Source organism: Aedes albopictus, chromosome 3 (assembly GCF_035046485.1).
Source record: "Aedes albopictus strain Foshan chromosome 3, AalbF5, whole genome shotgun sequence".
In the NCBI taxonomy this organism is placed as follows: Eukaryota; Metazoa; Arthropoda; class Insecta; order Diptera; family Culicidae; genus Aedes; species Aedes albopictus.
In genome coordinates this window covers 261,939,437-261,966,952 of record NC_085138.1, presented here as the reverse complement: position 1 = coordinate 261,966,952, position 27,516 = coordinate 261,939,437, and the positions used below count along the sequence as shown (strand labels likewise).

The window sequence follows — 27,516 nt, the reverse complement described above, 5'->3', positions numbered from 1 at the left end:
AACATACGTCTCACTCTACTCACTTCCCATCGTTTTTAACGGATTATTCAAATATTTTGTAGTTCGCAAATCGCTCGCTCATGGCGCTCGCTTCGCTCCTGTTTGACGTTTGCTCACTACCGCCATCTATTCAATGAGTTTGCGAACCATAACTTAATTAGCGATTATGTTTTCGTGACGATGATTGTTATCGCATTTTGTTCCAAGTGATACGTCTGTTTATCTGTGATACATCCTTGCCTCACTTCAGCAACGACCCGGATGGGTTCGGACTCGGAGGGTTCGGCAAGACACCGTTGTGCAGTACTCTGCACGAAAATGTTCTGTACTGTGCTTCAATGAGGCCGATGATTTTCTCAGGGACACCCTTGCGCCTAAGGGGTTCCCACATATTTTCGCGAGTGAGACGGTCGAAACTTCTTCGTAAGATAATACGGAGCGTGACAATATGGTCCACACAAGATCGTCCGGCATGGAATCCTGCCTGCTGCCACCAGAAAGTTGCGTCAATCTCCTCCTGTATCCGATGTAAGGAACACTTTGCAAAGGACTTTGAGAACGATGCACAGCAACATGATATGTACACCGCCAATTATCGCATACAGTCAGGTCACCCTTTTTGGGCACCTTCACTAAGACGCCTTGCATCCAGTCGACCGGAAATGTCGCGGTTTCCCATATGTTGCAGAATAATGGATGCAGCAGTTGTGCAGATACTACGGGATCAGCTTTGAGCATCTCAGCTGATATGCGTTCGAACCCCGGGGCTCTGAATGACTTCTGAAAAATGTCGTCAATCGACTAGCACGTGGTTTATCTGGGGACACCTGTAACCACTCGGGTGACGTCAAGTATGTGTTCGGATTTTCTTACGCGCGAAATAGTTATGTACGCTGATTGCCATCCCCCTAGCAGCAGCGATTGTCAAAAGCCGCATCGATACGCATACCATATCGGTGATTGGTTTATGACCGTTCTGCCAGTCCAGTCTTGATTATTTCTCTGTTTGAGGAAACAAACGTCTATGTTTGATTTCTTGGTAATAATCCATGATTATAACGCATGGTTATACTCTTTGAATTACACACGAGGATTCTTTTAAATTCCTACCAGGATTTTTCATGATTTGAGCCGTAGTTTTTACCGCAAAGTTTTCTTGAGTTCATGCTGCAGGGATTTTTTTTTAAATTCTTTTTAGAATGTTTTTTAGTCCTCCATGAATGTCAACACGCAAAACTTCCACGAAAGAGTACTTTTCGCAGGTTTTCCCAGTATTGCTTGCAACGTCCCTCGCTGGATTTCTCCCCTGCAAAACCTTACGATTTCTTCAAGACATTTCCGTGGGATATCATCCAAACTTTTTGCTGAAATTTATACAGACGGTTTTATCAAATCCCAGGTGTTCCTGTAGGATCTCTCTTGAAGCTCATCCTAAAGCTTCTTTCGGAATTTCATCCGAGGTTCTTTAAGAAATCCCAATATTTCTCTTGTAGTGTTTCTAAAAGTTTCTCACAGCATTTATCCTAGTGGTTTGTTGCAGAGTTTCCTCAACGATTTCTTCAAGAGTTTTTGTTTCTAAAAGGTTCTTTCGAGACCTATCCTTAAGTTCCTCCGAAATTTCTACAGGAATTTCTTCGTGGATTTCTTTCAGAGTTGCATCTATAATTTCCTCTCAGGCTGGTTCGCCGCTAGTTTGTTGGGTTTTTGCATGAGTTTCTCCTTATGTTTCTCCGGGATTTTTTACGGTGTTCCTGTATGGGTTTCGGCAATAGTTCCTGCTAATAATTTTGTAGGCGTTTTTCTTCCGGAAATTTCTTCAACAGGTTTGGTTTCCCGGATTTCTCTCCAATTTCTTTCAATGATTCTTTGGAAATAAATCCAAAATTTCTCGTGATTTCGCCTGAGTATAACCTTGGCAGTTTTCGGAATTGGTTTTCAAAAGTTGCCGGAAGATGTCATCATATCAGCAGAGCAAGCGAGGGCTCCATAAATTTAACCCAGCTACAGCGGTGTTAATCCTTTTTTTCATTTTATAATCTATCGAATAAGCAAGAAAAAAATGAAATCTCATACTTTATATAAATAGTGGTCTGGCGGCTATTCTATATCTATCGGATAGGTGTATGTATAAGATGCGTACAAGGTGGATGGTAGAACCTACATGGGCCTAATCACGTTCACCAGAATTGATTCCTCAAGGTCTTCCAGGAGTTTTCCCACAATTACTTCTCAGGACTTTTCTAGACATCTCCTGGGTTAATTTCAGGAGTTATTTGTAAAACATTCCAGGAAATATCTAGGAGGAAATCCATGAAGAACTCCGGGAAGTATCTTGAGAGGAATTCCGGGAGGAATCCCAAGAGTAAGTACGAGAAAATCCAAGAAAGAATTCTGGATGAAATTCTAGAAGGAACTTTTGCGGTAATTCCGAGAATAACTTTTGAGGAGGCTTTATTGAGGATATTCCGGGAAATGTCTGGAGGAAGAAATTTCAGGTAAACCTATACGAGAAAACCCCCAAGAAATATTCTCAAAAAAAATCATGCCACTGTTTCATGGTTTTATGTCTCAGCGTCATCATGTTGCGTAAAGGTCAGCAAGAAAAGGTGTGTCGTAAGGTCTTTGGCAATGACTTTTTTTATGAAAACTGTAAACAATATTTATGATAATCGTCGTTTTTATCATGATATTATGACTTGTAGTCATGCTATCGTAAAGACGCATATTTTATGGTTTAATGACTTTTTCGTCATGATTTTCCGAACGGATTTTTCCCGTGATGATAGATTAGATTTTAGTGTCTAGTCTAGGTATTAAATAAATCCAGTTTTAAGTCCGAGTTTTCCGCCTGGAAAAATCCGGGCACATTCAAAACTTCATTGTCAAATAACAGTAGGAATTAAACAAGTCAATTCGGGAAGAAAATCACGGCAGAATCCTAGAATCTTAGATAGAATGTTGGTAGCGCAAAGTACTACGGACAATTTTCGGTTGGGAACAAGTACCATATAATCCGGGGTAACATTGACCATTTTTTCGGTCTTTTTTTTTTGATAGTTTCCTTACACAAGCAAATGCAACAAGATTTATATTTGAAAAAAGTAATAACTCTTATTACGTGTTAAGCTACATCGAAAAGTATTCCGAAGCTCTTTTTTCTCCCCTGTTGGGGAAATTAAGCCACTGCGTCCAATAAGTTGAACTTTTGTAGCATGTCTCGTTTTGATATTCGCATCTAGCTAGCTAATTACCTTTTGTCAAGCAATCAGCTTCTGCCTCGACGCATCGTCTCCTAGTCAGGTGCAATGGAAGAATTAATAAACTCCAAGACCTTACCAGGTTCTGCAGACCGCAGGTGTTCCGAGGTTTCATGTTCTGTATTACAGGTGTTCCGAGGTTTCATGTTCTGTATAACTCTGAATCTGGCCAATATTTTTCAAGTGATTCCTGCTCGGGCAGTGTCCAGTTACTAGGCCAGTGTCCGATTATTTTGAAGTTTTCAAAAATGTTTAAATAGTTAAAAGCCTATTCTAATAATATCTAATATATGATTTTGTTGATTTGGGGTAACATTGATCACCCTTGTTAACAAAGTCAGTTTGTATTACAAACACCCTTACTTACTAAACTCTGAATCCCTGATTTCGAATATGTTGCCCAAATTCTTACAAATTGAGTACTTTTTGAATTATTTTAAAATAAAAATCCTCTAACTAAAACATGATAAACGCATAAAGGTAGGCAATATTTGAAGGATTTAAGAACCGAGGTAACAATTTGATGCAGTACAAGCGTTTTTCCAACTATTTTAAAACAGCCTTAATTTGAACGAAAGCTGAGAACAAGATGTACAATCCTTTGTTCAGCTCCTAAACATCTAATTTTAGTGATTTTTTTCATCCTGTAGCTGATTTGAGGTTCACTGAAAGGTTGATTTAAGGCTTAATATGCGCTTAATCAGCAATTAATCAAGTTGATGCATTGTGGTTAAAAATTAAAAAAAAAATGTGTTCATAGTTTTACTATTTGCGGTTTTCTGTTCACAGAACAGATGTTTAGGAATGTATAAATTAATTCGTGGGACAATTGGGAATTGAACTCGGTCCTCCTGATTTATAGCCACTTACCTTAGCATCTACACCGCACACATATGAATACATATCTTCGAAAACGAAAGCATTACTTGTTGTGTCTAAATGATCAAGAACAAAAGTTGAACTAACCCTGCATTGAGGCTGAAGAAGCTATGTGGACTCTAAGAAAACATTGTTTGGGTCAGCTGTTAAAAAATATTTGAATAAAGGTTAAACAGCAGGTGATTATTTCTGAATTTTGGTGTATGTTTTAAAAGCTGGTTACACAGCTTCAATAATATTCTATTCAACTTGTTAAATATTTGTTAAATATTCAGCCATTTGTGTATTGCTAATTGAAGAGGTTGAACAAGCCATACTTCAGATCAATATTCAGCCATCATTGCATTGTGTTCAGCCACTGACACCATTAACCAGCCAATGATCAGCTAATATTCTCACTGTTCAGCATTCATTATTACTTGGGGACTATCTTCAATAAATCGTCTATTTTAAAGAAAAGTAGCACTTTCATACAAGTTTTGCTTACGAATTTCGATTCCGGGATGTCATATTGAGTTACTGATTAGAAACCTAGTATTTATACCACAAGTATGAGTTTTGAGAACGTATCCGATTACGATGCGAAACACAGTTAACCCTCGAGCGATCGCGCTGTTGTATTTTGTACAACACGTTGAAAAAATCTCGCTTTTTGTACTCAGCGTTAGCGTGGTGCTGACGCAGGTAGCCAACCGCGCGAGTTACGGAAGGTTAAGAAAAAAATCGAATTATTTATAAGTTTATGAAACTCCATGTTTATGAATTTTATTTAATTCAGTAGCTTAACAATAACAGATTCCGATATACCATTTATGAGCAGGATGCAATGAAAACTACTTGTTTGAATATTCCATGAGGTGGATCACATGGATCAATGTTAACCCGCTCACCAATGATACCCCGTTTTACGGTACGCAAAGTTCCAATGGTAAAGTATTTCTGAATCAATTTTCTTCCTTTTAAATTCGCATTTTACAAAGTCCCACTGTACAAAAGATAGTTACTCCATGGGCAAACACACAGAGGCCGAATTTCGCAATTGCTTTCACGTCTTCTGTGCAAAAAAAATCCCCCCTATTTTTTTCGCGTAGCCGCGTTTCTGTCTGACTGTGAACCATGGTATAAGAGTGGTGAACAATCCATCCGTTGCAGAAACTGCTTCCTTACAGAAACGCTACGCACCGACACGAAGAAGGAGGCAAAGGAGCCCCGCATAAACGCACGCATTTCATAGCATCAACAAATTGAATTTTTGCGTCCGATATGCGTGATGTTGTAAAAATTGGCCTTATTGTGTTTTGACACTACGCTGATGTATGGCTGACTGACTGACTGACTGACTGTGACTGCCGTACCGTAACCGCTGAGATGATGTTCGGTTTACTTAAGATGGTAAACCCAATTTATCTGACATGTGGTTCCTGTTGTTCAACGGACGTGTCATCGTTGCAGGGTGTTGAACGACTCTGTAGTGGAGAACTGAAAATATACTGAAATGCTTGAATCATCTATGATAAGCCGAATACCGGAAAGCTACAAGGCGGAAATAAGAGGCGTTATGAAAATACATATGTTTGTTGCTGTTTTATTGAACGAATTATCTTATATATTATACATTTTCCTGCTAGATTATATTGCTTGAACTTCTATCCTTGGGAATTTTTATATCCCTGCATTTTTAAATTATAAAAGATTGAATAAAGATCAAAACACACTAATACTATCCGTCCAACAAGTTGGTAATAATTCCAGTTGGTTGTGTGTATAAATTTAAAATTCTGTTGGAAGCTGGCATGACTTTATAAGCTCTTCCACGAGTTGTGAATCCTTCATTTTTAATTCTGTGGCTGTACTCCGGTATTTGAAAAGGAATCATAATGGAACGATTCGAGCGTTATTTCAATAGGCGCAAAAAGGAACTGCAATCGGAGTTTAAAACTTCCCGTGCAATGTATGAAAGTGCGTGTGATACCTTGATAGGATATTTCCACGTTAGTGGAGCAGATCGTCTGCGAGGAGGCGACTATACTCGCCTTAATCCTCGATTGATTTTCCTTGTTTGCGATTTGACCTTATACATTGTGGTCAACTGTTGGTGTTTGACTGTGTTTTGGGGACAATTGACCGATGTTGTGTTTTGTCTGGTAACGATGGGAATTGCTGTCCAGGTAAGAACTCAGTTTAACATTCAACCTGTCCAAACTAAGTGATTCTGGGTCCGACAGGGATTCGCCAAGATTGCCAACTACACCGATGACCGCTTATACGACCTTCATGTCTACAATGTGAAACGCTTCGATAGAGTGAGAGGCTATCCTGAAGCTCACGAATCCTTACAAACAACGGCCGTGATGTGCAAAGTGTTCATCAAGATTTTCAGTTACCTGTTTACGATGTTGACAACATTTATTCCGGTCTACACCATTGTTTACTCGATAACGTCCAGGTCTCTTCAGCTGCCATTTGGATTTTTCTTTCCATGGATTGACCATACAAAGTTGTTCGGATACCTGATCAACTTGTCGTACCATTTTCTTCAAATCTACGAAGCTAGCTATGGGCTGTTGGCCACGGATACCTGCTTTCTCTTTTTCATCTTGCATGCGATGGGACAGCTGGATATCATCATCATTTATTTGAAGAAACTCGACGAACTTTCCCTGCAGTATGATAAAACTAAAAGCGATGAAGAAGTGTACCGTCTGCTAGATGACATTACAGAAAAACACCAAGAGCACATGGAGTAATGGAATATATAGAGACAAAGTTGAATGTACGATATTGACTTTTCCGTATGCATTTCAGGTACATGTCAAAAATGGACTCCCTCTTGAAACCAGGATTTTTCGTCAATTTTTCCTGCATGATAGCAGAAACGGTTGCTTCACTTTACGTTCAATCTGCGGTAAGTCCTTCAAAAGAAGAGCAATTATATTCACAGTTGTTCGATATCCCAATGATTTTTTTCTTTGTAGACTGATGGCATTTGGTATCCCGGTTTGATCGTAGTTCTCTTGTGCATTGTTCAATTATTCATAGCATGTGCGCTGGGAACTGTCTACTCGACTAAGGTATGTTGATATTTTTACAAAGTTATGCTCATATGGTTGGCTTAACGGTCCCCAAGTAACACACATGTTATATAAAAGTTACGACAGCGCAAGTTTTGGTTGTATAGAAGTTTATTTTACGTTATTTCAACACAATGTTAGAATTACGAAAAATAAACTTCTATACAACCAAAACTTGCGCTGTCGTAACTCTATTATAACATGTGTGTTGCTTGGGTCAGGATCGATTAGAAACGAGGTGATACTTTTTAATCTGGCGTTTCGATCCTTGATTTGAATCTTCTTCGGGGATCCAATCGTTGAGGAATAATTTTGCTAATTAGCCAGTCAATACCGTTTTGCCTTTCTCGTACACTAAGTGTACTGGAAAGGCTATATGTTCACTCCAAAAACTACTTTTTGATAGAAGGCCCGGAGGGTCAAGTCACATATACCAATCAACTCAGCTCGACGAATAGGGGCTCGACGAATAGGGGTGATGTCTGTATGTGTGTATGTGTGTGTGTATGTGTGTATGTGTGTGTGTGTATATATGTGTGTACAAAAAAACTCACATCACTTTTTGGCAGTAAACCTCAACCGATTTTATTGACCGACGGTTCATTCGACGCGGAATCTGGTCCGATTGTTTCCTATTGAAAATGGTTCGGATCGGTCCAGCCGTTCCGGAGTTATGGCCATTTACGTGTTCCGGATCAGTACCCTTGGAAGGGGCTATACATAAAAATGGAACAAACGCATACATGCGACACATCAAACTGCGGCATTTTGGATAACCTGATGAACAGTAAGCAAGAAAACAGTCTCAGACCATATCTGAACCGATTGTGTTCCGGAACCGGTTCCGGATGTCCCGCCGGAAGTGGCCAAATATAAAAGTGAACCAAATCCATGCATGCGACACATCAAACTGCGGCATTTTCGATAACCTGATGAGCAGTTAGCAAGAAAACAGTTTCAGATCATATCTGAACCGGTAGTGTTCCAGAACCGGTTCCGGATGTCCCGCCGGAAGTGGCCAAATATAAAAACGAACCAAATCCATGCATGCGACACATCAAATTGCGGCATTTTCATCAGGTTATCGAAAATGCAGTTAGCAAGAAAACAGTCTCAGACCATATCTCAACCGGTAGTGTTCCGGAACCGGTTCCGGGTGTCCTGCAGGAACTGACGAAATATAAAAGTGAACCAAATCCATGCATGTGACACATCAAACTGCGGCATTTTCGATAACCTGATGAGCAATTAGCAAGAAAACAGTTTCAGATCATATCTGAACCGGTAGTGTTCCAGAACCGGTTCCGGGTGCTCCGCCAGAAGTGGCCGTATATAAAAGTTGACAAAACTTTTGCATACGGCACATCAAAAAACGGCTTTTTCGACAACTTGATGACCGGTTATTCAGGAAGTGGGCTAAAACCACATTATGGACTGTCAGTAGTGCCAAAACTAGTTCTGGGTTTCCCTCCGAAAGCGGCTAAATATAAAATTGAACCAAACCCATGGCTTTTCCAATACATGCGACATTTCAATGACTTTTTCAGTAACAAGATAATCGGTTAACCAACGAATAATCTCAGACCATATTTGGGAGAACCGGTAGTGTTCCAGAACTGGTGACAAGACGAGTAACGCGTCGGAAGTGGTAAAATATAGAAGGGAACTAAACCATAGCGGCGTTTTTGATAATCTAATGAACGGTCAACAAGAAAATACTCTCAGGCCACATCTAGAACTTGTAATAATATTTCGGAAACGGTTGCGGGTGTTCCATCGGAAGTGATTTAATAGAAGTGAACCAAAATCATGCATGCGATACATAAAATCGTGGCTTTTTCAAAAATTTACCGAACGGTTAGCAAGAAAATACCCTCAGATCACATTCAATTTCAGCTTTTCAGTTGACAAAAACTTAGTCCCAGACAATATTTGAGTCCACCGGAATCGGTTGCAGGTGTCCCGCCGGAAGTGGTCAAACGCAAAATTTAACAAAACCGATGCAAGCTGCACATCAAATAACGGAATTATAAAGGTGAACAAAATAAATGTCAAAGCGGTAAATCAAATTGTGGCTTTTTTGATAGCATGTAAACGATGGGTAAGATTATAAGATTATATATGCAAGAGAACAAAATCGTGACCAAAGCGATCTCTTCAAATCACACCATTGCAGATTCATGCGGTGTAAATGTATAGTAGGATGGATCAACGTTTAATGGAAAAAATATAATTTAATCGCATAAACACCTTATACAGTTTTTCAATCTTCAATCTCCTTATGCTTTTGAAATTACTGCTCACAATTTGGGTGCGGCTGGTTGAGCCCTCACTTTTCTTATTGCGATTGAAATTTGAATGAAAATGAAATTCAAGAATTTGAATGCATTTTTCTCGTGGGAAGGTCAAATTTTACATGAATCATGTTACCAATGATAATAAATTATAGCGTAAAGTGTGCTGAAATAAACATTGGCGAAGATCACAAAGTGATCTGTGATTGTGAATACAGTTAATCTTCTTCATGCATTAGCTGCCGTAGTAAATTTCCCGGTTCCGGTTCTACGTTTGATTCGGAAGCTTCGACAGCACAAGGGGTGCATATCGCAGGAACAACGACCTCGGACGATGCTTCGGGCTCTAGTGGTACTGTTACTAGCTCGTTAGCATCTATCGCAACCAACATGGCGGTTGAGCATCCTGGAAAACACGTCTTCTTGCTCACTGTGTTACTCAAAATCAAGGACAACTGGGGCAGGACACATCTGGCACGAGGCCTGCTGGATTCCGGATCACAAGCAAATTTGATGTCGGAAAGGCTTTGTCAGTTGCTCAAACTTCCTCGGCGAGCGAAACGGGTGGAGATTAGTGGCATCGGTCAAACTCGGAGGAACACGGCGCACGAAGTGTCTGCGTCCATCTCGTCACGAATTCTGGACTTTTCTTTGTCGATGGATTTTTTGGTTCTGGGGGAGGTCACAGCTGATCAACCGTCTTCTTCTCTTCCATTGGCAAAATGGGTACTGCCAACCGGCATGCAACTCGCGGATCCAGAATTCCACGTTTCCGGACCTATAGATCTGGTACTTGGTTCGCAATTTTACTACGATTTTCATCTGCTCGATGGTGGCCGGATTCAAGTTCGTAGGCTCGATAGTACGCTTCCGATTTTCGTCAATACCGTTTTTGGTTGGGTAGCTGCTGGTGAATCTGAACGATCTAGCACAAGCGCAACGGTTTCTTGTCATCTGGCGACTGCGGAACCACTGGATAAGGCAATCGAGAAATTTTGGACCATTGAGGAGATGACGGACAAACCACTACGTTCCCAGGAAGAAGAAGATTGCGAGCAACATTTCCAAGCCACAATTACGCGAGACTGTACTGGCCGTTACGTTGCGCGTTATCTGAAGAAGATTGGATTCCACGAGAAAATAGGCGATTCAATCAGCACTGCCTTGCGTCGATTTAGTCAATTGGAGAGGCGTTTGAATCGAGATGCAAATCTACACCAACAGTACAGCGACTTCCTACAAGAGTACCTGGATTTGGACCACATGCGCCTGGTTGGCACGGTGAAGGATGTAAAGAACTATGGACGAACAGTTTTCTACCTCCCCCAACACCCCGTTTTCAAGGAGTCGAGTTCAACAACAAAAGTCCGGGTGGTTTTCGATGGCTCTGCGAAGACGACAACTGGCTGCTCTCTAAACGATGCTCTGCTCACTGGTCCGGTCATTCAAGATGATTTGATTGACCTCATGATTCGTTTTCGCAAGCACTCAATAGCTCTGGTAGCGGACGTAGCCAAAATGTATCGGCAGGTGCGGATTCATCCAGATGATACGCCTCTACAACGCATTCTGTGGCGGTTCAATCAAGACGAGCCAATTCAAATTTTCGAGCTGCAGACTGTTACGTATGGTTTGTCACCATCATCGTTTATCGCCACACGTGCCCTCAAACAACTTGCGAATGACGTTGGTAGCAAATACGAGCACGCAGCCACGGCAGTAACGGAGGACTTCTACATGGACGATTTTTTCTCGGGAGAGGATTCGGTGGCAAAGGCGAAAATACTGAGAGATGAAGTCCAATCTCTTATGGCCGAAGGAGGATTTGAACTACGCAAGTGGAGCTCGAACTCGCCCGAGGCATTATGCGACCTACCCCCGGATGCTCTTGAAGGACAACCGACGGTACACTTTGAAGGAGAGCAGAAGGTGAAGACACTTGGAGTAGCGTGGGAGACGAGGTCGGATTGTCTGTCCATCGACATACCTGCAATAAACGTGGAGCAGCAGTGGACGAAGAGAAAAATATTCTCAGCGATCGCTCAACTCTACGATCCGCTCGGCTTGGTTTCTCCTGTTGTAGCATGGGCAAAAATAAAAATGCAACAACTTTGGCTGGTACCAATCGACTGGGATGACCTTGTCCCGGACGAGAGCGTCGGAAAATGGTTGGAGTTTTGTATACAGCTTCCCTTTTTACAAGACTTCAAGGTTCCTCGGTGCATCCTAATTCAAAGTCCCACCACTACTCAATTCCATACCTTCTGCGATGCATCAGAGGTTGGTTACGGAGCATGCATTTACATGCGGTCCATCAACGCCGAAGGTAGAATCGAGGTTCAGCTTGTTGCAGCAAAATCTCGGGTCGCCCCGATTAAACGGCTCAGTCTGCCACGTCTCGAGCTGTGTGCGGCATTGTTGGGAGCGAAACTCTACGTGAAGGTCTCTACAGCGCTGAAGATGGAAGGCACACCCTGCTGGTTCTGGTCGGATTCTATGCTCACGCTGCATTGGATACAAGCACCCCCAAATACATGGCAAACCTTCGTGGGCAACCGTACGTCTGAAATCCAACTGTTAACACATGGACATAAGTGGGCTCACGTGAAAGGAACTGACAACCCGGCTGATCACGTGTCCCGTGGCATGCTACCAGGTGATTTCGTCAACAACTCACTCTGGGTGCATGGGCCACCTTGGTTGGAAGGCACCGAAACAGACTGGCCAAAACAATCGAACCTACTTCCCCTGGCCGAAGATGTCCTCGAACGAAGAAAAACAGTCTTGCTAGTTCAGTCAACACCGGAACAAAACCCACTTTTCGAACACTATTCCTCCTATTGGCGCTTGGTAAGGATCACCGCTTACCTCCGCCGATTCATCAACCGATGTCATTCGAAAAATCCCCTACGTGAACCATTCCTCACCACTTTGGAACTGCAAGAAGCAAAAGAAACACTGGTCAAGGTAGTTCAACAAGAGACGTTCTCCGAAGAAGTGAAGCAACTGAAGCAGAAAGGCCCGTTACCGAAGAAATTTCCTCTAAAGAATGGTCGTCCAATCATCGACGAGAAAGGTATCCTGCGCCTCGGTGGCCGGCTCAACTACTCCAACGAGAACTACCAAACCAAACACCCCATAGTCCTTCCTAGCAAGCACCCATTTTCTCGCCTCATCGCAGCTCATTTTCACGCCCTCTGTTTACATGCTGGCCCTCGCATGACTTTGGCAACCATGCGTCGTGAGTTCTGGCCAATAAGTGGGAAGAAACTCGTCAACAATGTGTGTCGAAAATGCGTAAAATGCTTCCGCCAAAACCCTGTCCCTGTAATCCAACCTCAAGGCCAACTCCCTCAAGCACGAACCGTACCTAGCCGACCCTTTTCGACCACCGGTGTGGACTTCTGCGGGCCGATTTACTTGAAGCCTGTGCACCGCCGTGCGGCCCCGCAGAAAGTATTCATCTCCGTCTTCGTGTGTTTCGCCACGAAGGCAGTTCACCTTGAACTGGTTTGCGATTTGTCGACGGATGCCTTCATCGCCGCCCTTCGTCGGTTCATCGCTCGACGTGGTATGCCAGCGGAGATTCAGTCCGACAACGGGACTAATTTCCAGGGCACGAAGAACAAGCTCACTGAATTGCACAACATTTTCAACTCGAAGCGAAACCAGCAGTTCATCGTTGACGAATGCAGCAGCAAGGGAATCATCTGGCGATTCATCCCTCCACGAGCACCAAACTTCGGCGGCCTTTGGGAGGCGGCCGTAAAAACAGCGAAATCTTCATTGACCAAGACGATTGGATGTCAACAACTCTCCTACGAAGACATGGTCACCGTGCTGTACCAGATCGAAGCGAACATGAACAGCCGTCCCTTGACACCCCTCTCCGATGACCCTGCAGAACTAGACGTCCTTACTCCTGGCCATTTCATCACCGGCGGACCCCTGCTGAGTCTACCAGATCCAGACTACACAATGGTACCCACGAATCGACTGCGCCACTATCAACAGCTCCAACAAGTCATCCAAAACCACTGGCAGCGATGGAGAAAGGAGTATCTAACCGAACTTAACCAACAGTGGCAGAAGTCCAAACATCCTACGGATATCCACGTCGGACAAATGGTACTTCTGAAGGAGGACGGTAAACCTTCGATCGCTTGGCCACTCGCACGGATTGTTGCAGTCCAACCAGGCAATGACGGTGTAGTTCGTGTGGCAACCATTAGGACGAAATCGGGAACGTACACACGCGCAGTCAACAAACTTTTTCCTCTTCCTATCGATCAAGAACTCCAGCAGCAGTATGATTTCCAACAACAGCAAATACCGTAGTAGCTAAAAGTAGAACAGTTAGAGCATAAAATACTGAATAGTTACCTAGTGCAGGCATAAAAATCATTATAATTAGCTGTAAATTTGTCTCGCAAATTGTAGGTGGCCGGCAATGTTTGTGTTTATACTCTGTCCAATCTTGCTTTAGCTTATCATCTGTAGTCGTACAGCTAATATTATAACAGTTCGCGACATCATGGCTACCAAGGGCTACCAAGCTACTCGATTCTGTTCATATAGTGAGATGACCGCAGAATGCGTGAGATAGATAGGGAGATACTGAACGGCAGGCATAATTGGCGCGTGGAGTACCTGAATTCTACAGATGCTTCATTTTTAAACTGTTAGAGATCGCCCAGAATCTTCATTCTAAATCTAGTCACCAAGTCGTTAGGATCAACTTAAATCCAGTCCCTTTTTCAAATGTAATTAATAGTTAAATAAACGTATAGTCTGTAGTGTGAATAAACGTTTAATGTAGTGTGTAATAAATGTGTTGTCAGTGAAATAAAGTGTTTTATGGTGTAAACGTCTTCTTACTGCACTGAACCTGGAATATACATACCCGCCGAAACACCTACATACCAACCTGGGCACTGCAGACTCTCGGAACAAGAAAACCTAGACGATCACAGGAATCTCTGGTGGAACACTTGGTTAAGGTCACAACATTGTTGTGACCTTAACCAAGTGTTCTACCAGAGATTCCTGTGATCGTCTAGGTTTTCTTGTTCCGAGAGTCTGCAGTGCCCAGGTTGGTATGTAGGTGTTTCGGCGGGTATGTATATTCCAGGTTCAGTGCAGTAAGAAGACGTTTACACCATAAAACACTTTATTTCACTGACAACACATTTATTACACACTACATTAAACGTTTATTCACACTACAGACTATACGTTTATTTAACTATTAATTACATTTGAAAAAGGGACTGGATTTAAGTTGATCCTAACGACTTGGTGACTAGATTTAGAATGAAGATTCTGGGCGATCTCTAACAGTTTAAAAATGAAGCATCTGTAGAATTCAGGTACTCCACGCGCCAATTATGCCTGCCGTTCAGTATCTCCCTATCTATCTCACGCATTCTGCGGTCATCTCACTATATGAACAGAATCGAGTAGCTTGGTAGCCCTTGGTAGCCATGATGTCGCGAACTGTTATAATATTAGCTGTACGACTACAGATGATAAGCTAAAGCAAGATTGGACAGAGTATAAACACAAACATTGCCGGCCACCTACAATTTGCGAGACAAATTTACAGCTAATTATAATGATTTTTATGCCTGCACTAGGTAACTATTCAGTATTTTATGCTCTAACTGTTCTACTTTTAGCTACTACGGTATTTGCTGTTGTTGGAAATCATACTGCTGCTGGAGTTCTTGATCGATAGGAAGAGGAAAAAGTTTGTTGACTGCGCGTGTGTACGTTCCCGATTTCGTCCTAATGGTTGCCACACGAACTACACCGTCATTGCCTGGTTGGACTGCAACAATCCGTGCGAGTGGCCAAGCGATCGAAGGTTTACCGTCCTCCTTCAGAAGTACCATTTGTCCGACGTGGATATCCGTAGGATGTTTGGACTTCTGCCACTGTTGGTTAAGTTCGGTTAGATACTCCTTTCTCCATCGCTGCCAGTGGTTTTGGATGACTTGTTGGAGCTGTTGATAGTGGCGCAGTCGATTCGTGGGTACCATTGTGTAGTCTGGATCTGGTAGACTCAGCAGGGGTCCGCCGGTGATGAAATGGCCAGGAGTAAGGACGTCTAGTTCTGCAGGGTCATCGGAGAGGGGTGTCAAGGGACGGCTGTTCATGTTCGCTTCGATCTGGTACAGCACGGTGACCATGTCTTCGTAGGAGAGTTGTTGACATCCAATCGTCTTGGTCAATGAAGATTTCGCTGTTTTTACGGCCGCCTCCCAAAGGCCGCCGAAGTTTGGTGCTCGTGGAGGGATGAATCGCCAGATGATTCCCTTGCTGCTGCATTCGTCAACGATGAACTGCTTGTTTCGCTTCGAGTTGAAAATGTTGTGCAATTCAGTGAGCTTGTTCTTCGTGCCCTGGAAATTAGTCCCGTTGTCGGACTGAATCTCCGCTGGCATACCACGTCGAGCGATGAACCGACGAAGGGCGGCGATGAAGGCATCCGTCGACAAATCGCAAACCAGTTCAAGGTGAACTGCCTTCGTGGCGAAACACACGAAGACGGAGATGAATACTTTCTGCGGGGCCGCACGGCGGTGCACAGGCTTCAAGTAAATCGGCCCGCAGAAGTCCACACCGGTGGTCGAAAAGGGTCGGCTAGGTACGGTTCGTGCTTGAGGGAGTTGGCCTTGAGGTTGGATTACAGGGACAGGGTTTTGGCGGAAGCATTTTACGCATTTTCGACACACATTGTTGACGAGTTTCTTCCCACTTATTGGCCAGAACTCACGACGCATGGTTGCCAAAGTCATGCGAGGGCCAGCATGTAAACAGAGGGCGTGAAAATGAGCTGCGATGAGGCGAGAAAATGGGTGCTTGCTAGGAAGGACTATGGGGTGTTTGGTTTGGTAGTTCTCGTTGGAGTAGTTGAGCCGGCCACCGAGGCGCAGGATACCTTTCTCGTCGATGATTGGACGACCATTCTTTAGAGGAAATTTCTTCGGTAACGGGCCTTTCTGCTTCAGTTGCTTCACTTCTTCGGAGAACGTCTCTTGTTGAACTACCTTGACCAGTGTTTCTTTTGCTTCTTGCAGTTCCAAAGTGGTGTGGGCTTCGTGGCCGTGCGGCTAGAGGCGTCAGTCATCTAGACGTTTCGTAAGCCTCGGAGTGTGGGTTCGATTCCCGCTCCAGTCGGGGAAAACTTTTCGTCAAACGGAAAATTCTCCACTGGGCCACTGGGTGTTATGTGTGTTGTCCATTGTCATATGTTAGTGCTTGTTCAGTCTGTACAACCTCTGGTTGAAGACGGTGTAGTGTCTTTTTTATTTTTTTATAAATGGAATGGGGTCATAATGAACCCAATACACGACTAGGGTTGAGGTGGTCAAGCAGTCAACTGAGAGGTCTGATATTTTTCAGCTCTGTTTTGCTGTTGAACATAACATCGGAATATGTATCATTAATAAGTTTAGAAAATCGATGATGGCTTTGTTAAAATTGTTGCTTTTCTATATAAAGTGTTTTCAGGATTCAGGAACATTTTGGCTAACGTCGACGAAAAGTTCATGAGTACATATTCGACGAGAAAGGCACTATCACCACTAGGTGGATTAATCTGGTTTTTTTTTGTTACAATAGCATATCGTTATCGGGCATCCACTTGAGAAATACGTTAAAACTACTGAAAACTGTGTTACGAATAAATTTGTATTTGACACATTCTAGCGTGACACCTTTTCTGTCAGATTTTCCACTATAGTATGTTAAAAATGTAAAAGTATGTTAAAAAGTGTGTTAAAAATGAAAATTAGTAGCATAACGTTACATCGTTGTAACGTCACGCTACTCATTTCCATTTTAACATGCTTTCTCAATGAAAACTAACTGTTTAACAGATCATACTTATTGGAAACTTTACAAGGAATCTGAATATGTAAAAATATTTGAGGGTTTGAGGTCGAATTTACGTGTTATAGTGGAAAATCTGACAGAAAGGTGTCAAAACGTTGTAACGTCACGGTGGCATGTGTCATTAATATCATTATTGGGAAATTGGCTATGCCGGACGCTGGGCTGGTCGGCATGTTCGCCTAGTATGCACGAGCAACCGGAGGTTTGCTTTAGGTGTCTTGAACGAAGACACAAGTCGTAGAACTGTTAAGACCCTGACAGGAATAAGCATTGTATCCGATATGGTGGTGAAGATCAGAGGGCGGAAGGCTGCATGAATGCTTGATTTGTCAAAAGTCCCAAAGTTCCCAGCCTTCAGTAACGCAGCTAAACCACTGTGACAGCCCAGAAAATGCAGGCAGTTGGCGAGGGATCGACTCTTCCCGCCTTCCAAGGACTACAGAGGCGGTAATGCGACCTTAGCAGCCGAAAATGCGCCAACTCACTGCCGTGATTCGTTTCTAAAAGAGCGTGTGATTAAGTTCGTAACTGCAAGGATACGCAGCATACCTCGAGGGTCAGCAGAGACGGTATTCCAGGGGCTTGTCGACCCCCACTTTCTGTGAGCCAGCCGTGTAGATGCCGGCTAAGGACTTCTAATTTCAATTCAAGGTGTCAAGCGACCAGCGCCGAGGAATGAGTGATCGAGGGGTTGCAAAGGATGCTCGATCGTTAACGGAGCCTCTGGGGTATCTGTGCAAAGCAACCAACCAACCCCCCCAACACAGGATTTCGTCCCTTACCACGTTACTGTAGGGTACTGGTGTGATGGACCTCCATTCCTATCCTCCTTTATATCAGAAAGCTAGTGGAAGTAGTGGTGAGGCTAACCGCTTCGCAAGAAGTGGGCTAGATCTTCGTCAATTGAGGAGTCAGTAGCAGGAAGCTGCGCAGCGGGGGAGATAGTGGACGGAACGTGGTTAATGAGGACCATCAACCAAAAACGAGACGGGCTGTCTGCTAATGAGGTGGCTGTGCAGCAGCTTGGTAAGATCATCGACTTTCGGACTTTGTCGGATCTGGAAGCTGACGTGCGCAAAATTAGACATACTCATTCGGGTGAAATGATCCTAGAGCTCAAGCACGATAATGGGCGAAAGAGCGCCGCCTACAAAAGTCTGGCAGAAGAGGTCCTTAGCGAAGGGCTCGAGGTGAGGGATCTTACAGCGCAAGCGACTCTGAAGATGAAGAGCCTGAACGAGATCATTGAAGCGAAAGAGCTCGTCACGGCACTGCTCTAAATGTGCGAGGTGCAGGTGGCCACCGCAGCTATTCAGCTACGGAAGGGCCCGGCAGGGACACAGGATGCCTTGGTACAGCTACCAGTGGCGGCTGCAAATGGGTCCTTTAAACTAAGAAAGTTTGAGGTGGGCTAGTCAGTATGATCACTGACATTGCACGATCCACAGGGGTTTGCTGCAGGAGTCTGGAACCAGGACACAAGTCATGGGACTGTGAAGGCCCTAACAGAACCAAGCTGTGTAGCTGATGCGGCGCTGAAGGCCATAAGGCACAAGGCTGCACGAGTCTACCCACGTGTTTGATTTCCTCCGAGAAATCCGCGAACAACAAGCACCCAACGGGAGGTCCAAGGTGTTCGGCCTTCAATGAGCCGTAGCTGACCAAATCACAGTGCAGGTAACGCAGCTGAACCAATATGACGCAGCTCAGCAACTGGTTTGTCAGGCAGTTTCTGACATCGGACCCATACCGAGTACCCGCCGGTAACGGCAGGTGGGCCACGGACACGTTCAGAAAAATGACGGTGATATGGACGACGGGTAAATACCCCGTTCGTGGGGAGTTCGTGTCTTCTACCTATGAGAGCGTCATGGTCGCCAAAGTAACTGGGGTCTTCTTCTCTAGCTGTTATGCGCCTCCGTGGTGGTCGATCGAGCAGTTTACGCAGACGCTGGACTGTATGATAACCGTGCTGACAGGGCGACGACCGGTGGTAATAGCGGGTGACTTCAATGCCAGGTCAGTGGAACGGAAAAGCCGTTTTACGAACCAGTGGGGTTAGATCCTACAAGAGACACTGGCTATGCTAGATGTCGATCTGGATAGTGTCGGTACCAAAAGTATTTTTAGCCGGAACGCAGCGGAGTCGATTATCAACGTTATTGTTTTGTAGTCCTGGCCTAACCAGTACTTCGAATTGGAGAGTAAACGATGGCTACACTCACAGCGATCACCTAGCGGTTCGCTACAGTATCGACTACAATAACAGCAGGCAGCAGGTAGATGAATAGCCGGCTAAGCCAAGGCCAAGCCTTCACAGGTGGAAGACACATCATACTTCGACGAAGGGCCCCTTCGGAAAGGGTATTTAGGGAGGCACTCCGCCGTAAGCGGAAGAAGCTCGGTTTAAGCGATGCTGAGCTGGTAGCGGTGCTCTCGCGTGCGTGCGATGCGACCATGCCTAGGCAAGTCCATCCTAGAAATGGGAGACCATCGGCTTAATTGGGTTGTTTAGTGAATAAAATATTGCTATTTTCTGTAGCCTAAGGGGCTGTCCATAAACCACGTGGTCATTTTTTGGGACTTTTCAAACACCCGCCCCACCCCCCCCGCGTGGCCATTAGTCCATACAATTTTTTTATATGTCCATACAAAATGGTCATTGGCCGAACCCCCCCCCCCCTCATAAACACGTGGTTTATGGACAGCCCCTAATCGAAAGAGCTCATTTTTCTGAGTATAACGTGTTTTTATTGGATTTTAATACCTTTGTTTTGATGGTTAAATTAACAAAACAGATTTAATTTTCGTGGATAGAATGACAGTTCAATCGATAAAGTGACAGTTCAACCCGAACAAAAAAAATTCTCCATACAAACTTTGAATGCATTTTAAAAATAGTTCCCAGACTCCAAAAATTATGAAATTTTGGATTTCGGAAAATTTTTGGGCGGAGAACCAGATTATGAAATATTCGGGATACCCCTAAAGAACCCAATTGTGGACTCAAGCCATTGCGAACCTTGTCCGCGCCTGCCTACGGGTTAGGCGGCGGATAGAGTTAGCACGAACTGAGGAAGCAAAAAGAGAGGTGTTAGTCAGTGCCAAAGTCGCGCTGAAAACAGATATAAGGGCAAGCAAAAAGGTTTGCTTTGAGGGTCTCTGTTGGAGTGCCAATGCGAATTCGTGGGGTGATGCCTACAGGACCGTGATGGCCAAGACCAAAGGTGTAATTACTCCTACAAAGCATTCAGAGATGTTCGTAGAACAGCTGGAGATTGCATCTGGCAATGTCCCTTAGCATAGGTAAGGCCCCAGATCCAGACGGAGTTCCGAATTTGAACTTCAAAGTAGCTATTGCTCCCGGAATGTTCGGGTCCGCTATGTAGAAATGCCTAGACGAGGGAGTCTTCCCAGAGGTTTGGAAGCGGCAGAGCCTAGTTCTACTGCCAAAGGCGGGGAAACCACCCGGAGACCCGGCGCGGTATATAGACCAATAGGCTTGATTGACACGGCGGGTAAGGTGCTCGGGAAGATCATCCTCCACAGAATGTTGAGGCACACTCTCTACCAACCAAATCAGCTTCTGTACCGGGACCTCCCCGACCGTAGACGATATCCTGATTGGTCCTGGAGCCGAGAGAGTGCTCCAGAGGAGGGAGATTCACTGCTATACAGTAGTGACTCTGGTTCTAAGGAGCGCACTCAGTAGTGCCAGTTGAGCGGCTATTGCCAATGCGCTCTTACGTCTGGGGATACCCTGGTACCTGGACAAGGTTCCCGGAAGTTACTTCTAGAATCGAGTCGATTCTGAGGGTCGAAAGTGCTTTCACATTACCTCAAGAGTCCCACAAGGTTCCATCCTAAGTCCGGTGTTATGGAATGTCAAGTAGGCAGGCATAAAATCAAAAGAGTTTTGTAACATGCTCTAGAGCGGTGTTTTGCTTCTGCCTCGTCTCAAGGGGGCGAACGAACCCCAAACAGAGAGGCACTGAAAATTGAGCTGAGGGGAACGAAAATAGAGAAGATGATGATTTCCTAGACCATCTGTGGATTTCGGATAAAAGAGTGCGATTTCAGCCTCGATAGTCTGTCTTTGTATAGGAGTGGAACTCGCGAGTGATTTTTGAGTGTGAGTCGACGTGAGAAACACAAAAAGCAATCATGAGTGTTGGATGAACTCTTCGCTGCGCGACAAGCTCGCGCTCGGTGCTGTTGAGGATTTGCGTTGTGATTTTTGAGTTTTATTTTTTCTCCTCAGAAAATCGCTTCCTCATTTTCTCGCGAAGGAGTTTCTGTCAAGCCTGCATGCAACACTAGGTATTGAGGTTAGAGTACCCAGTGGGAGTGGCAATCGTTGGCTTCGTTGACGACATTACGCTGGAGATCTATGGTGAATCGATTGAATAAGTGGAATTGATTGCTGCTCACTCGATCGCAGTTGAGATCCAGGAAACTGGAATTGGTTCTCCACAAAACTGTGGTGGTGGTTGTGAACAATCGGAGCAGCAAGCGGTGACCAGTGTTAACGATTGCACTATCACTTCGAAGCGATGGATGATGATCGACGATAAGTCACGTTGATAACAACGTTTGCAACAAAAATGGCCACTTTGTCATGCCGTAACTTTGTTCTCCTATGAGCATTTGAGCTGAAAATTTGACAGCGAACTACAAATATGGTGAACATTGTTATGGCATTATTCGAAGCACGTGGAAAAAGTTAAACACTACGTGAAATTGTTCAAAATAAAAGCAGTGTAAATAAATTAAAACGTAGTTTTACTCTGAAGAAGCATTTTCGCATTCTATTCGAACAGTTTCCGCCTTAGTTACAAGTTTATATATAAGGTTAAAAAATTTAAAAATGTTTGCTGAATTAAAAAAATCCAAACAAAAAGTCGTAGAGCGGACCTGATGTGATGGTTAGAATACTTGACTATCATGCCGAGGACCTGGGATCGAAACCCACTCCCAACAAACTCATAAAATGTGGATTCTTCCTTCGGAAGGAAAGTACAGCGTGGGTCTCGAAATGAACTACCCTAAGGCTTAAAATCTTGTTAATACAAATCAAAAAATCAAATCAATCGCTGCTATTATTTTAATAAATTTCACATAGTGTTTAATTTTTTCTACGTTCTTCGAATAATGCCATAACAATATTCACCATATTTGTGGTTCGTTGTCAAATTTTCAGCTCAAATGCTCATAGGAGAGCAGAGTTACAGCATGTCAAAGTTGGCCATTTTGTATTGAAAACGGCTACCACTGCTATTTTTGTGAACACAGCTGTAGATACACTAAGGTCTTTTTTTACACAGGGGATACGTACCGTGTAAAAAAAACGTGTAAAAGAACCGTGGTAATTCGCGAATCCGTGTAAAATAAAACCGTGTTAATCTGAGAAATCGTGTAAAAAAAACCGTGCTAATTCGGGAACCCGTGTAAAAACAAACTGAGGTAAGTCTGAAAATATTTGAAATGTCCTCACCGTCAGATATCCGAGGATCATTTTAGAGTTAATAAGGAAAGGAAGGGGGGTAGTAGTAATGGTTGAATCTAGGGATTAGTGGGGAAGGGGACAAGGGATGTGTTATGGGGAGCATATTTTGAGGTGTTAAGGACTGTTTAGACGGACGAAGCGAAGGATCAAGGTTAACAGTCTCCCACAGGTCCGTGTTGCAAATGATGTAGAGAAAGATGTTCCAGGACACTCAAGCATATTTGCGAGTAAAGGCTTTAATATCTACGAGCGTAATCGATTGATTATTGTTACATTACTGATTACTGTGCAACATCCTACAGGTCTACGGAGCATTGTTCTGTAAATAAATAATTTTCAAACACGACCTCCAATTTTGATATCCAAGAACTTCCGCGAGAAAAAGCCTGAAGATCTACAAACATAGCCAATGGTTTCTTGCTACATTACCGATGCGTTATAACATCCCAGAGATCCATTGAGCATTGTAGTAAATAGTGTTCATTTCTAAAGATATGCTAGGTCTTCCATGAACTTCCGCGAGTTAAGGCCTTAAGATCTACAAGCGTACTCAATGGATTATTCTTACATGACGATACGATGCAACATCCTACAGATCCATGGAGCATGGTTCTGTAGAGAAATACTACTATTTTCCAAAGATGATCTAGGTTCTCTAAGAACTCCCACGAGTAAAGGCCTTAAGACCTACATATATACGTAATCAATGGTTAGTTGTTATATTACTGATACGTTGTAACATCCTACAGGTCCATGAACTAGTTTTCTATGAGGAACTAATTTCCAAAGATGTTCTAGGTCCTCCAAGAACTTCCACGAGTAAAGACCTGAAGATCTACAAGCGTAATCAATGGATTGTTGTTACATTTTTAATACGTTGTAACATTTAACATGTCCATGAACCATTTATCTGGGAGGAACTAATTTCCCTAGATGTTCTAAGTCCTCCAAGAACTTCCACGAGTAAAGACCTGAAGATCTACAAGCGTTATCAATTGTTTGTTACCTCATTACTAATACAATGTAGCGTCCTACAGGTCCATGGAGCATGGCTCTGTAGAGAAATAATTTCCAACGATGAACTAGGACCTCCAAGAACTTCCACGAGTAAAGGCCTTAAGATCTACAAGCGTAATCAATGGATTGTTGTTACTTTTCTAATACGTTGTAACATCCAACGAGTCCATGAACCATTTTTCTGTATAGATTTTGAGGTCTTCACTCGCGGAAGCTCTTGGATGCCCTAGAATTTCCTTGATAATAACATCTCTTCAGAACTATGCGCCATGGACCTGTAGGATCTTACACCGTATCAGTAATGTAACAAAAATCCTCGGAAGCCTCGTTGGATAAATGTACGACTCGTGCTGAAAAAATCATCATTTTGCAACATGTTGCGTACATAACTATTTCAATATCGGTGAACGTACCCGTAGTTGTGAAGAAAAGTGACTACTGGTCTATATTTAAGCTGGCAACAATCGTTGGATAAATGTACGACTCGTGTTGGAAGAATCATCATTTTGCAACTTGTTGCAAAAATAACTATTTATTCTTGCATTGTACGAAATCGCTCGACGTAGGATGTTCGGGTCAATATAACCCAGACAAGTTCGCAAAACGTGCACTACGCCATCGTGGTGTATCTAGTGTAACATCTTAGGAGGGTGAAAATCTCCGTAAATACCCTTACTTACTCTACGGTAATACTCAACCCATTACAAACTGTGTTCTTTTCAGCGTCATAATTTGCTATCACTATATTTCTTTTACAGAATGACCAACTGGTGGATGAAATCTACAACGTATCCTGGTACGCTCTGCCAATTCCTGCTCAAAAATCTCTTGCGCTGATTTTGAATTCCTCACAGCATCCAGTGGTTCTTTCCGATGGATTCGACGCAATTGATCTGTTCGCGTTCGTTCAGGTTTGTAATTACGTTCTATAATTGTAAACGATACGTGGAAAATTTCAATATTTTCTTATTTTCCATTTCAGATCTACAAGAAAATCTACACGTACTTCACGATGCTGCAGAGTTTCAACTAGAACATCCTTCAAAGTTTCACCCCGCTCTCGCAATAATAAGGATGAGTGATGTACGAGGCCAGGGAAATTATTTTACACGTCAACAGATATTGTAATAAATATGGTAATCATTACCGGGGAACATACAAAGCCCGAATGGAAACGGAATAATGAATGTCATTTGCAGAGGAAGCGCAGCCAAGGGATCGCATTACAAGATGATGACGAAGACGATGAGACCCGGTGATGATGATGTGTTAAGAATTCTCCGGATGTCGTCTGCCGCCAAGAAGGACCATCGTCGGCGCTTTGGAGCATGATTTTCAAAATACCTAGGGGAAATTAAAATTGTGATGGAATGTCTTGCTCGGTTTTTGATGTTGGATTTCTTTGCCACATTCAGTGGCACCACTGTGCACTTTTAGTTCGTTCGTTGGCACAAGTTTTCCTATTTGCACTATGAGCTTGTCGTATTACCAAGTCGCATAAAATGTAATTTTTATGTAAATGTTCACATTTTCCAAATAGCTCCCCCAGCAACGGAAGGCAACAAGAAATATTCATCGAATAAAAACTATCTATTTACGCACCCACGAACGACTATGTGAATCATAATCATCTTTCGATCCAATCTCATTTGCCCTTCCCCATGTTTTCCATTGAACTGCTACGAATACGATTTGAGGGGTGGGGGTGTGTTTTTCCCTCTCGCCTTGATTTCCCCTGCCACTGATCCAGAGTAATAAAATAATCATATTAATAACAATAAATTTACAAGAGCGCGGAGATGGTCTTTTGTGCGTTTTAGACACTCAAGAGCCATTTCGTTTCATCATTCGTACATATACTCAGCCTCACATATAGACATATAGACATGGCGCAGTGATTTAACGGCTTGCCAACCAAACAAGAGCCAAAACTGCAGAGGGGAAAAGGGTTGCTAGCACTGACTGGCTGTGAATGAATGACGACGACGATTTCGGTTCTTTTTATCGCGCAGGGTTCATCGAAAAACATTTCCCGATCCATTCCACAAGTCCATTTATGCTGTCTGCGATTTGTATGACGAATGGCTTCATTGTCTGTGTTGCTCGCAATATTTATGGTCCATGTAGTGGCGTGTACGGCTATTTAGTTGATACTTATTTAAAAGGATTTTAATTGAATGAAGTTCAAGCTCTTGATGGAATTAGCACCCAATCGTTTCCTGGAAGGCAGAAAAAAGTTCCATTTGCCAATGATTTCAATACAGCATGAGAACCTGTTTTTAAGTCATGGACTGGGGGTGCATGAAATGAAAATAAGAGTAAACTAAAACAGGACATAAAGAGATGGAATTTTGTGCATACATTAAGTCAACATTAATTCTAGAAGCCAGGGAGGTTCCAGAGAAGCCTACAAGATGGTGGTTCTAAAGAGTTTCATGGGAGTTTGAGGAGCTCCACGAGAAATTAGGAAGGCTTTAGGTCGTTTCAGAAAATTTAGGGAGTTCTTCAGAGGCATTCCAGTGGGATTTCAGGGGGCAGCATGTCAAAAGATTTGAGGTGCGTTTCACAGAAATTCAGGGAGCTCCAGGGGAGTAATTGAAACCCCCTGAAATGCCCCTGAAAAATCTCTGAACCTCCCCTGGGTTCCCCTCTGAAACCCCCTAAGACTCTCTGAAAAGCTCCTCAGACCCCCTGTAACTCCCCTGAAATCCCCATAAAACCCCTTGGAACCTCTTGAGATCGCACGAAGCACCCCTCAGGACCGCTCCTGAAAACCTCTAGTAACCCTCTGAGATGCCCTCAAACGCCTCTGAGATCTCTTGAAACATGCTTGAGACCCCCTAGAGCCTCCAAAAAACTCCACGAGATCCACTGAAACACTCCTAAGACCCTCGGAATCTCTACCTAAGGCTCCTGAAACGCTGCTGAGACCCCCTGAAGCATCCCTGGGATCCGTTGACACGTCCTGAGACTCGTTGAAACATCCCTGAGATCCCCTGAAATACCATTGAGACTCCCTGAAGCCACCTGAGCGCTTCTGAAACACCCTGGGACCCTCTACAACTCCTCTGAAACTCTCTGAGGCCCACCGAAACGTCCCTGAGACCCCCTAGGAACATCCGAGACCTCCTGAATTGTCCCTCACATCCTCTGAAAAACCTGGAACTCTCTGAGAACCCCAGAAACGCCCCTCTTGGTATTCCTAAAACCCCCTGAATACCCCGTAAATGCCTCTGAGGGCTTATGAAACACCTCCAAGACTCCCTAGAAACTTCTTGGTACCATCTTTGACTCTCAAAAACGTCCCTAAGAATCCCATAGCCCCCCATCATCCCCTGGCCCTGAGACCCTGAGAGCTCTTGATACGCCCTTGATACCCTCTAGTACCCCCCCCCCCCTGAAACCCCGTACAACCCCCTGGAACGTCCCTGAGAACCCTTCTAATCCTCTAAGATTCCCTGCAACGCTTCTATTGCCCGTTCGGACCTCAAGGAGCATCTTAAGACCCCGTGAAATGCATCAAAGTTCTTCCGACACGTCCTTAGGCCCCTTGAAACGCACCTGAGACCTTTAAATTACCCCTAAAATCACTT

At 43.6% G+C, this 27,516-nt stretch overlaps 1 protein-coding gene across 2 annotated transcripts; it reads left to right on the top strand.

Annotated features, from left to right (window-relative positions):
• Positions 1-5,993: 5,993 nt before the first annotated feature.
• LOC109422411 (odorant receptor 43a-like) lies at positions 5,994-25,763 on the top strand. 2 transcript variants are annotated; one of them, XR_009998864.1, is made up of 7 exons: positions 5,994-6,304; positions 6,362-6,879; positions 6,942-7,041; positions 7,112-7,207; positions 24,682-24,834; positions 24,906-25,059; positions 25,123-25,763. XR_009998864.1 is itself a non-coding variant. In XM_062857125.1 (6 exons), exons 1-6 carry the CDS (start codon positions 6,014-6,016, stop codon positions 24,954-24,956), a joined length of 1,209 nt encoding a protein of 402 aa, XP_062713109.1. In that variant the 5' UTR covers positions 5,994-6,013; the 3' UTR covers positions 24,957-25,763. The 2 variants fall into 2 exon arrangements, 1 of the variants encoding a protein (XP_062713109.1); XM_062857125.1 differs by having other exon boundaries at positions 24,906-25,763.
• Positions 25,764-27,516: the final 1,753 nt, after the last annotated feature.

Coding starts and splice junctions, on each gene's coding strand:
- LOC109422411 (XM_062857125.1), top strand. CDS start 6,014: ATGGAACGATTCGAGCGTTATTTCAATAGGCGCAAAAAGGAACTGCAA. Junction 6,305..6,361: donor CGATGGGAATTGCTGTCCAG/GTAAGAACTCAG, acceptor TGGGTCCGACAG/GGATTCGCCAAGATTGCCAA. Junction 7,208..24,681: donor GAACTGTCTACTCGACTAAG/GTATGTTGATAT, acceptor TTTCTTTTACAG/AATGACCAACTGGTGGATGA.